The sequence below is a fragment of the Muscardinus avellanarius genome (assembly GCF_963383645.1).
Source record: "Muscardinus avellanarius genome assembly, chromosome: 4".
In the NCBI taxonomy this organism is placed as follows: Eukaryota; Metazoa; Chordata; class Mammalia; order Rodentia; family Gliridae; genus Muscardinus; species Muscardinus avellanarius.
In genome coordinates this window covers 103,268,480-103,282,970 of record NC_137789.1, presented here as the reverse complement: position 1 = coordinate 103,282,970, position 14,491 = coordinate 103,268,480, and the positions used below count along the sequence as shown (strand labels likewise).

General features: G+C 45.6%; 1 protein-coding gene across 1 annotated transcript in view; it reads right to left on the bottom strand.

Annotated features, from left to right (window-relative positions):
• WDFY4 (WDFY family member 4) overlaps window positions 1-14,491 on the bottom strand; it is a gene marked incomplete at both ends in the record, with an annotated part of 274,912 nt that overhangs the window by 35,114 nt on the left and 225,307 nt on the right. The window contains 4 exons of the mRNA XM_080694795.1: window positions 3,653-3,762; window positions 5,417-5,534; window positions 6,590-6,709; window positions 7,721-7,763. Of these exons, the coding sequence (XP_080550921.1) occupies window positions 3,653-3,762; window positions 5,417-5,534; window positions 6,590-6,709; window positions 7,721-7,763 (391 nt within the window). The remainder of the gene's footprint in view (window positions 1-3,652; window positions 3,763-5,416; window positions 5,535-6,589; window positions 6,710-7,720; window positions 7,764-14,491) is intronic.

Here is a 14,491-nt window from a genome sequence, read left to right as displayed (position 1 = left end):
CATCCCCCCGAGGGACCTCAGGCCAGCAGACACAGCCTCCTAGAGACTCAGGAAACAAGATTAGCCACAGAACCCTCTCTCAGACTCATGCAGGTCCTCTGAAACATGAATCCAGGGAGGCAGGACAATGTCCCCAGCAGCACTGGGACATTTTGATGCATGCTTTGACATGGAGGAAGCTTGAGTTCATTATGCTAAGTACAAAGAAGCCAGTCACAGAAAGACAGGCATTGTGTGATCCTACTTATTTGAGGCTCAGACCAATCAAATTCAGAGACAGTAAGTAGAACAGCAAGGATGATTGGAGAGAGAGTGTTCATTGGGTGCAGCTTTAATTAAAAAAGATTAAGTCAATAGATAGTGGTGATGGTTGCATAACCCTGTGATGACATAATACCACTGAATTGTGTTTTAAATGGTTAAAAGGGCATATGTTATGTACTGCATATTTTACCACAGTAAGAAAGTAAAAAAAGAGTGAATAGTACACATAAGGGACTTGGAACCATCCAGGTTCCAAGTATTGAGCACCACAGTAGGTGTTCAGTAAAAATTGGAGGCTCGTTAAGGACTGTAGGTACTTAATGAAGACTGGCACTATAATGAAAGGGCCTTCAGAGGTAGCATTTTACCCATCTCCTTTATCACACATATAGGAAAGAAAGCAATCTGCTCAAGGTCAGACAGCACTGCACAGCACTGTCCTGGAGCCCCAGTCCCAGCCTGCAGCATAAACCTCTCTAGTATGAGTAATTATGACTTATACTAGCAGGCAAGAGGCTGAATGAAAACGTGCACAGTTTCTGTTGCCAACACTCGTATGTCCACTGGCCCTGGTCTCCAGCAAGCTGGCAAGGCCTCCCTGTCTGTGTTCTCAGCTACCCCAGCCTACAGGGTCCACACTGCACTGAGGCTGGAGGTCAGCACCTTAAGTTGCTGAGTCTATGGGAAGTTCCTTTATTTCTCACCACATAGAAGCAAAGCAAAAGTCTCTTGAGAAGAAGCAGGCCTACTCCCTAGGAGTTAAGGGGAAGGAAGGAAGAACCCGACTTCTGGAAGGTTCCAGAACATTCCTAAGAAAGGCCACTGAATCCTAAGACTTCCAAAGGGAAGTTGGGCACATTCTTCATTGGCATCCCCTATGGGACCTCAGGCCAGCAGACACATTCTTTTGAAAAGATCTAAGAATAAAGCAGAAAATGGCTGGTTCTTCTGCTACAGGCTTCAGCCAATTATGACCCAATAAAAGATTTTTTTCAAAGGTAGGAAGATTCAGAGGCACACATGGGGATCCCAGATGACTCCAAGTAGGATGGGCTAATCAGCTAAAGGTTGATTGGAGCCCAAATCATCTACAAGCTGCCCAAGAGACTTCAACCTGGGGTTCTCAAGAGCTCAGATGGCCCTGTGGCTGCCCAGATGCAAGCAGAGCAGCTCAAATCCTCAGACCATCTCAAACGAATCTGGCCTCATCGCCAATGGACCAAACTGGCTACATTGAACTCAAACTGGGGGTTAGCTTCAAAGTGGTCATTACCCAGACATTCCTGTGGGTTCCCAGCAAGCACACCTGTTTGGTCTGGCTCTCACTACTCTCCTCTGGAATATTTCCATATAGTCTGGACAGCCCTAAATTGGATTAAACCAGAGAGACCAGTTTGAACAAGTGCAAGCCTGCTCAGATTAGATCTGGCTGATTGCAGAGGGAAGAAGGGAGCGCACAGTGATTGATCACCGGAGCTAAGGGCTTCCTCCACTCTTTCTCACTTAATCTTCTCAACAGCCTAGTGAGAGGTGCATAATTAACCCTCACTTTCAGAAGTAAAATAACTTGCAGAAAAGTTTTTGTATATAGTAAGTGGGGAGCTGGGATGTAAATCTCACAGCCGAGACTGTCTCTGCTTCACGCCATCTCCTCCTGACATGAAAAGACCCTGAGCAACAGGTAGAGTGGAGGCTTCCGACGTTCACGTGTCCAACTGAAGGGCCGAGGGGAAACTCAGCAAGCATCCTGCACGTGGAAGCGCTAAACTCCCTGGATGGAAAGCAGGAGCGGAATCCATCACTATCATCATCCACAGCGATCATCGTTTCTCGTGGATTAATGAGCAACATCTGGATGGGATTCCTGGCATGGGCTACAGCTCTGAGGCCATTCATCCTCCAAATCAAACTTACTTAAAATGCTTGTTGCCTAAGAAAGGCTCAGGGGAAGCACACTTATTATTTTTGAGTGAATTTCCAGGGAGAGGGGGTTATACAACGTCTAGACGAGTCTTGTCGAGGAGAGAGAAGCCCGTGCCAAGAAACTGGAGACGGGAGGGATGTGCTCTTTATTGGAGAAAGTGCCGCGGCCTTGCCTCTCATCCCTGCCCAGGGCTCAGGAATCAGTGTTACTGCTGACCCAGGGTGGCCTCTGGTCTCTCAAGGTGAATGTCCTCAGTGGCCTGCTGCCCACGTGCTTTCCTCTCCATGGGACCATCGTGCAGCTTGGGTGGGGTCAGCCCTAAACCTGGCCCTGTGCTGTATCCATACTGCCGCTGGGCTACTGAGGGCTCTCCACATTCCCAGGCAGTACCTCTGAGATAAAAGGTTCTGTTCATACAGAGTCCCAGTGATAGGGATCCCAGGGGGGAAAGGGGAAATGTGTTTCTTGGCACCTTTGCAATGCTGCCTGGACTCTGCCTTGGAAACCGCGGGTCTATGACTCCACTGCCCACTTGGTGGTCAGCCCGGCTCGCTTCCAGCTCCCTTAATATTGCCAGGTAAAACACAGGAGGCTCAGCTGAATTTAAATTTCAGATAAGCAATGGGCAATTTTTAAAATAGAAATCATTGCTCATGTTAAAAAAAAAAAAGCAGTTTATCTGGAATCTAAACTTAACTAGGCATACTGTGTTTTTATTTGCAAAACCTGGCAACCCTAAGCTGGCAAATGGTTTGTTAGTTTATGGGTAGGTGAGTTGGGTAGTTTCTTTCAATGGGTTAGCCGTTTGTCTCACTTTTAAAATACTTTGTTTGTTCTCTGGAGCCTTTGGCTTGTGCTTAACACACATTTACGCATTCTGATGTCTTGAGTCATGTTCTCTCCACTCCATTTTGTGTTGACTTTTCTCATCTCCGGTTGCTTGTCTGTCTGGTCTCCATGCTTCCTGCTTGTCTTTTCTACTAGATATTATTCATGTCAGTTATTTATTTATTTATTATTTATTATTTATTTGAACTGGAGGTCAAACCAGGGGCATTCTACCTCAGACACACCCCTCATCCTTCTATATTTTTTTGTTTTTGTAACAGACTCTCACTAACTTGCTGAGGGTCTAAGTTGCTCGGGATGGCCTTAAATGTGCTAAAGTCCTGTCTCAGCCTCCCATGTATTGAGATTACAGGCACCAGCACACTTGATTGTTTTTTAGTGTTTTGCAAGACTCTGTTGAGCAGATGTAAGAGTATTATGGATGGAGAAGAGCCTACATTTGGCTGGATTGACTAGAATCCAGGAGCCAATGTCAATGGGAATCATTGGCTAAATATAGAAGTTTTAGCAGAGGGCTCCCTCCTTGTCTGAGTGCCGGCCTGGCCTGTGATAGGGCGCTGTGTGTGTGTTATGCAGGCACACATGCGTGTGCAGGGAGAGCAGGCGACAGCTCACCTGCAGAGAGCAGAAGGCCTGGGTGAAGGGCGGCATCCGGACCAGGTAGGAGGCGACGATGATAGCCGAGGAGTAGTGCGTGCAGTAGTGGCACTGGACTGTCATGTCTCCTGCAACAGAAGGACATGCCTGAAGACTGCTGTGTCCATAGAGGCAGCAGACATGCAGGCTACCCTGTGCCTGAGGACAGTATTTAAGGAAAAAAAACCTACGTTCGCCACTGAAGTTGAGGAAATGCATGGACTTAAAGAAAGACACCAGGAGCCGGGCCTGGTGGTGCACATTTGTAATCCCAGTATTTGGGAGGCTGAGACAGGAGGATTGTTGGTTCATGGCCAGCCAAAGCTACTTAGTGAGGTCCTCTGCAACTGTTTCAAAATTAAGAATAAGCCAGGCATGGTGGCACACACTTGTAATCCCTGCGCTTGGGAGGCAGAGACAGGAGGATCATGCAGGTTCGAAGCCAGCTGTGCACGCTGGCTTAGGAGACCCTGTTTCCAAATAAAAATGTAAAAATAGGTCTGATAGTGTAGCCCAGAGGTAGAAGGGCTTCCAGAAACCCCAGTACCACAAAAAAAAGAAAAAAGAAAGAAAAGAAAGAAAGAAAGAAAGAAAGAAAGAAAGAAAGAAAGAAAGATTAAGAATAAAAAAGTAGGGCTGGGGGTATAGTTAGAAGGTAGAAAGCAGAATGCCCCTGGGTTCAACCTCTCCCCCAGTTATCAGTTCCTCAAGAAAAGAAAAAGGAAGAGAAAAAGAAAAAGAAAGATATCTGAGCAGTACAGACAACCTGTGAATATTCCAAGAACTATAGAGGTGATGTACAGGTGGACAGAGTTTGGGGCCTGAGTTCTGGAATCAGTCAAATACCTGTTCTGCCAGTTAGAGGCTGTGCTCTTGAACCAGTTGTTTAAAATCTCGGAGTTCCCATGTTTTTGTCTTTGGAACAGACCACTACACACAGGAAGGGGCATGGGTCTATGTCTGGCGCAGAGGTAGGGCTGGATGGATGATAGTTACCCTGGGCTTTGCTTGCCCCAGGGATGGAGCTACTAGCTTGGAGCATGATGCTTTTCCACAAAGGTTGGATGTTAGAATCACTTGGGCCATGTTGCATCATAGACTTAATTAAATTAGAATTCTAGAGGTGAGTTCTGGCCTTCAGATTTTTTGTTTATTTTATTTTTGGCACTGAGAATTGAACCCGGGGGCAGTCTACTTTGAGATACACCACTAGCACTTTTTAAACTTAAAAGTTTTGAAACACAGTCTAATGAAGTTGTGGAGGGATTCACTAGTTGCTGAGGTTGGCCTTGAACCTGCAGTCTTCCTGTCTCAGCCTCTAAGTACTGAGAATACAGGCCAGATTTCAGATTTTTTTTTTTTTTTTTTTTTTGTGGCACTGGGGTTCCTGGAAACCCTTCTACCTCCGGGCCACACTCCCAGACCTATTTTATACTTCTTTTGGAAACAGTCTCGTAAGCCAGCAAGGCTGACTTCGAACCTGTGCAATCCTCCTGTCTCCGCCTCCCAAGCACAGGGATTACAAGCGTGTGCCACTGTGCCCGGCAAGATTTCAGAATTTTTTAAAAGTTCTGTCAGGTAAGTTTTCCATGTGGCCAGGATGCTAATCACTGGATTAGAGAGTTTTCTATTCAAGTGTAATCATTTGTAGGCTAGGTGACCACCAAAGTCGTTTTCTATCATCTAGGGGTATTCAGATGAACAGAACTGTGTTCTTGTTCACACAAGCTGGGCTCTACTCACCTTCAGTCTTTTCAACTTCTTTAAACCTCTGGATAAACTTCAGCTTTCTTTCCTTGGTCTGAGCCCCCATGGGCTTCGAAAGATCCCGGAAAGTCTTGGGGTTTGTCAAGTTCAACACCTAGGAGGCAGATGTGCAGCTGGAGTTAACGCCCCACCCCCGAGTGCCCCAAGAGCCATGCTCTTTAGTTTTATGGTTCCCTTTATTGGTTTATTGTCATTTGGTCTGACCCCCCTCTGGTGATTAGCTGGCAGGTAGGGTTTTATGGCCCTGGAGCCAGTGATCCACAAATACTTAATAGGGGAGAGATGAGAACTAAGAGGAGGGGAAGATTGAGTTCACGCTGAACTTGCTCCAAGTTGACCCGCATCAGAACATGACCACTAGTTCCCAGAAAGAGACTTTCAAAAAATTCTCTTTGTCTATAAGGCATTTGGCTGCTGCCCTCAAAGTAATTTATCTAATAGTTCAGGGCCCTTGCTTAGAGTCAAACTGATTTTATAGGAAGCTAAAAGCTATCTGTTTCAGAGAGAAAATGAGAGGAACATCTTTGTTTTTCTGAGGCCCGCTCCGTACTGAACAACGAGGGCATGGAATTCCCCTGCTTGCTAACGTCCAGGGAGGGAGACCAAAAGAGAGAGCCACCTGGTCCTGCAGTCAGCTTCCTCTGTCACTACGCAGCTCAATCAGATCCTAGTGAAGCCTGACCCTGCATCTTAGCCACTGAAGTCAAATTACAAGGAGACCAGGTCTTTGCCTTTGTTTCCCTGTCATTTGCACGTCTTTCTGTCTTTTTTCCTCTCTCTCTCGTCCCCCAACCCTCACACATGCCAATTTTAGGTACAAATTCCACAGCCCCATCTCACTGGTGACTGGCGCATTCCAACAGTGTTGGTCCACACACAGTGTGATCCCGCGGATGTGCAGCAGTTGCATTCATCGATGACAGTAAGCTAAGAAGCCCTCTGTGGCTCAAGCTAGCCACCGGGCTCGCTGTGTTGGTCATTCCACAGGAGCCCGGGCAGGGGCAGGTCAACTCCAAAGGCTGTTATGGGGTCGAAGGCACTAGGCAGGCCTTATGCCCAGGTACCCACATGCATTCTGATTTAGGGTGCTCAACTGTCGGGTTAGGTCAGCCCTAGGACACCTGAGCAGCACCCACAGGAATGCCTTACCTCTGAGGTGTAGTCAGCAAGGACCCAGGGGAACACTGGGTACTGCATGTAGTCATTGTAGGTCCTGCCCGCCAGGGTGTTCAGGTACATGAGGTACTCAAAATTGCTGATGTCCTTTTTCTACCAGAAGAAACAAAGAGAGGATAAACCACGCATGTGCTGTGTGTTGTCCTCCCAAGGACTCAGTGATCTAGTCCTCATCCCACAACAGGAGGCCCTGGCTCTAACGGCAAGGACTGGCAATAGCGCTTCAGAAAGGGAAATACAACTCAGCAATCCAAAGCCACAGACAGTGTATCCTTCTGTGTTAACTGTCAGATGTGATGCTCAAAATTTTATTTAAATAAGGTCACCAAGGCTGCAGTGAACTTAGAAAAATAAGCTGGAGCTGTGGTAGACAGAGAGAAAAGGGCTGCCACTAACATACTGGATAAACTCTCTCCCTCTGGGACCTCAGTATGGCCATTTCCCTATGCCTCTCTGTTAGGATAAATTCTTGTAGGTGCTCCCTGCCTTAAGATATCAGTTACATATAAAGATATGGGCTGAGTTGGGGGACAAATTCTCCAGAGCCACCTGGTATATGGAAGTGTGGGAGCCATCTCAATGGGGGTCTGCATGTTCAAAACCTCTTTACCTCAGCTAGCTCCTTGGGAGAGGATTTTGGCTCTGAGTTACTTTCTCATTCCTTCACAACCTCCAGGACTAGCTTCCTCAGGGTCCCTTCCTCCCCGAGAACCCTTGGCTAAAGGTCAGGTTGTTGCTGGGAGCAGTATGTGGCTTCCCAAGAACAAGAAGTGAGCCTTACCCACCCCCCAAAGTATGTGTATATCTTCAGGTATGAGTGCTCACAGAGGTACCCATGGTACACATGTACACACACAGTGTCTGTCTGTCTGTCTGTCTGTCTGTCTCTGTCTCTCTCTCTCTCTCTCTCTCTCTCTCTCTCTCTCTCTCCCCCCATCTCTGACTCCAATGCTCAAGAGTCATTTCCCATCACAGAGATTTTGTTATATAAAAGCACAAGCCCCTTCTTGATTAGTGTGCATACTTCCTCTCTCCATCTCTGGGGTCTGAGCTATTTCCTGATATACATTTGTACTGCATTTCCCTCTGGGAGAGCCATTGTACCTGCCATTTCTGCAGCATGGTCTTGTCAAAGCCAAGAGGTTTCCTGTGGGACAGAAAATCATGGTGATGACCAAATATCCCAGGCACAAACATGTGTGGGGAAAGGTAGGGCTGAGTGTTCTCAGGCAGCAGTCATTGTCCTACAGTAACTGAAGGTTGGGTTCTTGCAGGCACCATCCTCTGACATGACTCTAGAACATGCTACCACCTTGCTGTGGTTTGAACACAGAACGCCCCTCAGAGTGCTCCTGGGTTGGCTATGCAAAACCGTTCAGAGGTGAAATTTAATCCAGTGCTAGGTGCTAATCTAATCAGCGGACAGATCCATTGATTGGGTTTATCATTTGAATGGATTTATTGGGAGGCAAGTAGGCAAGCAGGGTGTGGTTGAAGAGGTGGGTCACTGGGGATGTGGCCTTGGGCACTGTATGTGTCCCTGGCAACTTCCTGTCTTTCTCTTTGCTTCCTGGCTGCCATAAGCAGAGCAGGTTTACCAGCCACACCTGGCCGCCATGATGTTTTTGCCTTGGAGCTGGCCAACTCTGGACTGAATCTCTGAAACTGTGAGCCCATATACACTTTTCTTCCTCTAAGTTGTTCTTTTTGAATATTTTGGTTACAACAATAGTAAAGTGGCATATTTTTTTTTCAGGTCTGGGGATGGAACCTGGGGGCATTCGACCTCTGAGCTACACCCCCTGCCCTATTTTTTATTCTTTATTTTGAAACAGGGTCTCATTAAGTTGCAGAGGGTCTCACTAAGTAACTGAGCTGTCTGCAGACCACAATCCTCCATTCTCAGCCTCCCGAATGCTGGGATTACAAGCATGTGTCACCACACCCAACCATGAAGTGGCATATTAAAATATGCCTCAAGTGCTGCCAGGCGTGGTGGCGCATGCTTGTAATCCCCATGCTTGGGAGGCAGAGACAGGAGGATTGTGCAGGTTCGAAGCCAGCCTCACTGGCTTAAGAGACCCTGTTTCCAAATAAAAAGTATAAAATAGGTCTGGGAGTATAGCCCAGAGGTAGAAGGGCTTCCAGGAACTGCAGTACCACCAAAAAAAAAAAATTATATATATATATATATATATATATATATGCCTCAAGTGTATAGCTGGCAGAGATGTTCTCTGGGGATATAGAAGCAGGCTCAGGGCCTCCCTCAACCCACCCTGGATTTCCCATGGCCATAGCTCAGCCTCCTTTACCCTCTACCCCTTCTTTTGACATTGAACATAATGTATGTGGCGGTTTAAAAAGTTCAAACACCATGGAAAGCCATGAAATCATAGGATTCTCCAAACTACTGCTTCTGCTTAAGAAGTCTCCACATCTCGCAGTTTCTAGTATATCATTCCAAAAAAAGTTTACCCATATGCCTACCTGTATGCTTGCATTGTTTTCTTTTTAATTGATCCTACCCTGAATCATATCACATGTGAAGGTCTTCCCCCAGCATTCCTTACTCAACAAAACTCCTAGACACCAGCTCATGTTTCCTATAGAGTTTGTTACCAGCACTCCAAGACATAACCAAACGCGAGCTCGACCTCTATAAATGCTGCCTTTCTATCTGAAAGCCATTACAGAACTCTTCAAATCGTCCATGTGAACGTTGCAAATACCTGGTGATCAACAAAAAGTATTTTTGCAAGAGCTGATAAGCTACATTGCCCAAAGTGACCCGGAATAGATTAAACAAGCTATCAGGAATGACTTTCTAAACCTCTTGAGTTCTAGGGAAGACAGCACAGAGAAGAGTTCTTGTTCTGGAGTCAGGAAAATGCCAATCCAAATTCAACCTCCATCATTTGGCTGGGCATCTTGGGTGAGACACCAGCCCTCTCTGAACTGTTGCTATCTTTACCCCTACACACTAACCACGCTTGCAGGTTAACACCTGTGATAGGGTGTCTGGAAAGATCAGGGCAGGTGAGGGCACAGGACTCCCCAGACAGGGGTGATTCTGGCAGGCACTGATCCTGATCAGGATCAGGGTGACTCTCCTTCACTCTGTCAGAAAGGAAGAAGAAGGTGGTGGCAAGAGCAAGATGTTTCTGGTTAAGATCTGCTCAGCTATGCCAGTGTGCTCTGGGCCATCTGGGGATAACTGACACCTATGGATCACACTGACCATCTGCTCTGTCCACCCAGTGGGCCGCATGTTCAAGGCACTGTCACGGTGTGGGAGCTAGCACAGGACACGAGTCAGGAAGAACAAAAATACTGAAAGCCAGTGGCGACTTGGAGCAACCTGAGGACATCCTATCAGCCTCCCATTCCATTTCCATCCCCAGACATCCCAGTCTTCCCTCGGCTGGAGGACTTCCAAAGATGGAAAGGCAACCTCCAAATCAGAACCTGCTATTTGTTCCAGAACTATAACCAGTGCAAAGCCCTCCTCCCTTAGGTATAAGTTTTACCCATGCTGCCTCCTCTGTGATTACAACTACATCCTTCAAGCTCTAGAAGTGCTCTGGAAACTTGAGCACTGTTACAATGTGGCCTTGGGACCTTCCTGACCCCAGCTGCCACAGTGTCATGGTTTCACTCTGCCTCCTTGAAAAGACCACCTGTCCAACACCTCCCCTCGACCTGGAAGGCAGGCCTCCGGACAGGCTGGCAGTGAGGAGTGGCCAGGAGTGGGGCCCATCCACAGGTCAGCCTAGGTTTCTGAGCTGAAGCAGTCACCTTTCTATGTCCCCTGGCTCTCCTGTTACCCACGCTGTGGTGCCTATTTGCAAGACAGGTATGAGGACGTGGAGGAAGGGGTTAGGAGTGATAGGTCTGCTTTCTGAGCTAAGAGATGCCTGAAAAATGCAAACTGGAAATGCATGCCTGGTAGTGGGTGTGGACTACTTCTTGGGACAAGGTGACCATTTTCTCACTAGAGACTGGCCATAGCTCTATGGAAGCGTGCTCTCTTCCCCCACCACGTGTTTTTTTTTTTTGTTTTGTTTTTTTTTTATCCTCAGAAGTGAGGACTCTAATTTTCAGATCTAGGTAATAATAGGTCAATAGAAATCTATGAGGAGACACACATACTCTTTCAAATCAGAGTTTCCCTATTAGATTAACAGCATATTGACTCCTTCTGTTATAACCTCCTATCTTTCTTCATTTTCCTAACATGCAGAAATTGTGCATGCAGTCTAAACCTAATAGTGATAGCCCTTGATAACTGTCCAGTGCATCAGGGATGACAGAGACTTTTCACAAAGACCCAGTGACGTAGTCATTGTCTTCATGTGCAGATAAGAGGAGGCTGGTGATGAAGGAACAGGGTGCAGACCAGAGAGAGTTATTGCTGATGCCCGTCCCAGGGAGAAACAGAGCCAGTGGCCACAAATGCTTCACTTGCTAGGACTGGACCCGGACCAAAGGCCCTGATTCTAAAAACCAAGCTCTTTCCTTAGAAAGGGAAAAAAAACCAGAATCAAAGCCAAACAATAAGGACAAGCCTGGCATGGTAATGCATGCCTGTGATGCCAGTAGTTAGGAGGTTGGTAAAGGTAGGTTCTTAGCAAGACTCTGTTTTGAATTAAAAATAAAACAGGGCTGGGGTTATAGCTCAGAGGTAAAAGGGTCCCGGGTTCAATCCCCTGTACCACAAAATAACAACAAACAAACAAAAATCTTAATCTTGTTTGCATTAAAATCAGCAACCTAGAAATCCAGTTTTAATTGACATATGTATATGGAGACATTCATTTAAAAAATAAGTATTAGCAAATGGATCAAATTATACTTGTGTAAACATGCCAGGACATGATGCTGTAGATGTATTACAATTCTGGGTGTTTGTACAACATAAAGTTATATCCAGCTCCTGAAACTGTAAGTAGTTTTACAAGGTTCCATATATCTGTATTTTAAAACTTATTTATTTTCTTGTATATTTCCTTCTTTAAAATGCTGATTTTATTTTTGCTTATCTGTGCTTTATGAATTTTACATTATTTATTTTCTAATTTACATTATGCATTTATGTATATTCCAATTAAAAATACATTAGGCAGTAGAATTCTGAGTCATTTTTAATTTTCGAGTTATCTTTATTTGATAATTTATTTAAATTCATTTACTGCTTAAATTGAGTGATGTATTTTATTTTGGTCTAAAAATTAAACAGTGGTAGGGTTCATGTATTCAATGTTTTTAGAGTTGTCTCTCTTCTTTAACAGTTCATTTTATTTTTATTTCTAAATGAAATTTATTTCACTTTGGTTGTACTTGAAAGTTTTATTGCTTGGATTAATTTTGAATTTAAAATTATTTATTTAATTTATCTGCTAATTATCTCATTTCTAACATATCTTAGTAGAGAGAACTGGAGCATTTTTAGTTTTTATTTCTACACATGCAGTTTCTAAATTTTCTATAATGTTGTTTTATTATCTGCGTAATAATGCTAGTGTTTAACTTGTTTTGCCAATTTTCTCAATTACTGGAAATTTAATCTAAAGAAAAAAGAACAGAAAAAAAAGACCATAAAATGCCAAGTACTTTTCCTGCAGCCTTCTTTATACATGAGAGTTGTTCAGTGGAAGCAACCTAGAAAGCCAAGCCTCCCAGGCTGAGTGCTGTATCTTCATCCAAGATAAGAAGGGCTTCAGAAACAGGCTGTCTGCATTCAGTGACATAGAGTCCATTGAGAAGAAAATGATCACAGAAATGATTTTATGGGCATCCTGGTTACTCTGCTTTACTAAACTGCAATAAATAATTCTCTCCAAGTAAATAAACACATAAAAGATAGTCCTCCCTGAAACCAAAGAGCAGAAAAGAAATATGTGTGCAAATTAGAAGCTCAGTGATACTTCCTGAGACAGAATATTACTGAAGATACCTGTTCCTTCAAAGGGATATCTGTGCTTTTTCCCTCTAAACAATGTCCCCAACACTAGTCCTCTCTCACTGATGGGGAGAAAAATGCCAACTTCAGAGGCCCTGAGAGTGGGGGCCGGTCCTGCTGTGTGGGAAGTCGCCTGTCTTAGAGCCCTCTGAGCCTTCTGTCCATTCACTTCCTCTGCTGGCTGCTGGTGTCAAGATATGCTAATTAGCTCTAGGTCCCTAGTCTCCCGTTGCCTGGCGACAAAGTTTCACAGCAGAGGAAGAGGAACTGGGGGACGATTGGGGTAAGTTTTTGCTCTGCCCTAAGCTTCTGTCCCTGTGTTTATAGATCTGCTTTAACTTTGCCAAAGAACAGCTGCTTCTAACTGGCTTTTTCCTCTCCCCTTTGACTAAGTGACTTTGGAGATGCCTGCTTTCCTGGTGTGCTTTATTTACAAAGCCCAGACACCAGCTGATGCATTATTAAGGAGAGAAGGCAGCTGCCCTGAGCCCCAGCCAGGATGGAAAGCTAGCTGGGGACATGGCTGGGTGTTCCCTGGGCCATGGGCGAACTTGCAATGGGAGGCGGGAGACTCTATGAGGCTTTGAAGTCATCTTGATTTTTTCCCTAAATCTGGGTCTCTTGGAGTGGCCTTTGCTGCCCCACAGCAGGTGGCCACAAGTGTGTGCGCTACCTGTCTTCAGAGAGTGAATCACTCCTGTTGGAAAATAGAAATGCCTGCTCATTTGGGAAGGTTGAGCCTAGCAAGGTAACTTCAACAGACCTATCCTGACTGCTGCTGAGTGTGAGGTTTTGGAAAACAAACTGTCTCTGAGAAGCATGGTAGGAAACACCTTCTATAAGGTATCCTGTTCACTAGAACTCTCTAACAAGTGGTTAAGTCCTAGACTGAGCTGGGCCTTGCAAAGAGATGTTCTTCACAGAACATGCTGAAACATACCCCTCAAGCCTCCCTTTCTATGATAGGTATGGTGAGGAAAGCCAGGCCCTCTGTATAGTCTTTGTGACTTTGGACAAGTTCTTGGCCTCTCTGAGCCTCAGATACTATGTCTGGTAGACAAGAAACTCCACAGAAAATTCTTTATACTATCTATCAAAAGCCTGGATTACAGTGCGTAGCCAAGATAATCCATAAACACAGCTTGGGGACAGGAATCCAATTTCAGTGTGTTAAAAACATTGCTGCTAGCTGGGCGTGGTGGCACACACCTCTAATCTCAGCACTTGGGAGGCTGAGACAGGAGAATCATAGGTTCAAGGCCAGCCTCAGCAACTTAATGAGGCCCTCAGAAACCTAGTGAGACCCTATTTCCAAATAAAAAATAAAATAGGGATGGGTGTGTAGCTCGAAGGTAGAATGCTGCTGGGTTCAATCACCAGTACCACAGAAACAAACAGACTAAAAGAACTATGCCAAGGGTATGGTGCAGTATAAATTCTCAGTTCCTTTATGAATGGTATGAATGTTATGTTAACAAAGTACAAATTAAGAGCTTCAGTGCCACGACATGCAGACACAAAGGTTACAAGACTTGGACAACGAAAGTCCCACCTGCAGGGAGGGATGGAGCTGTCACTAGCCTCTAAGTTGGGGCCTGGTGGATTGGAGCCTCAGCCCCAAGCAGAGAAGGGAAACGCTGAGAGAGCAGTGTCTACCTGCTGAGTGAGCGCCTGGCCTCTGAGGTCTCTCGACAGGATTTGCTAGTGCTGTTGCCTGTGCTCCAGCTTCCTCTCAGGGCTCTTAGTGCTGAGAGCAACCTCATGTTTTTTCCTCCTCTTTAGCTAGGCGATTGCAGAGTGAAAGCTAGGGGGTGTTTCCCAGTCCCTTACACCTGTAGAACATCTGCTGCAGGCGCCATCACCTGCTTCCAGCTCCTGGCACCCCACTCATTGCCCACTCCCAGCTTCCAAGC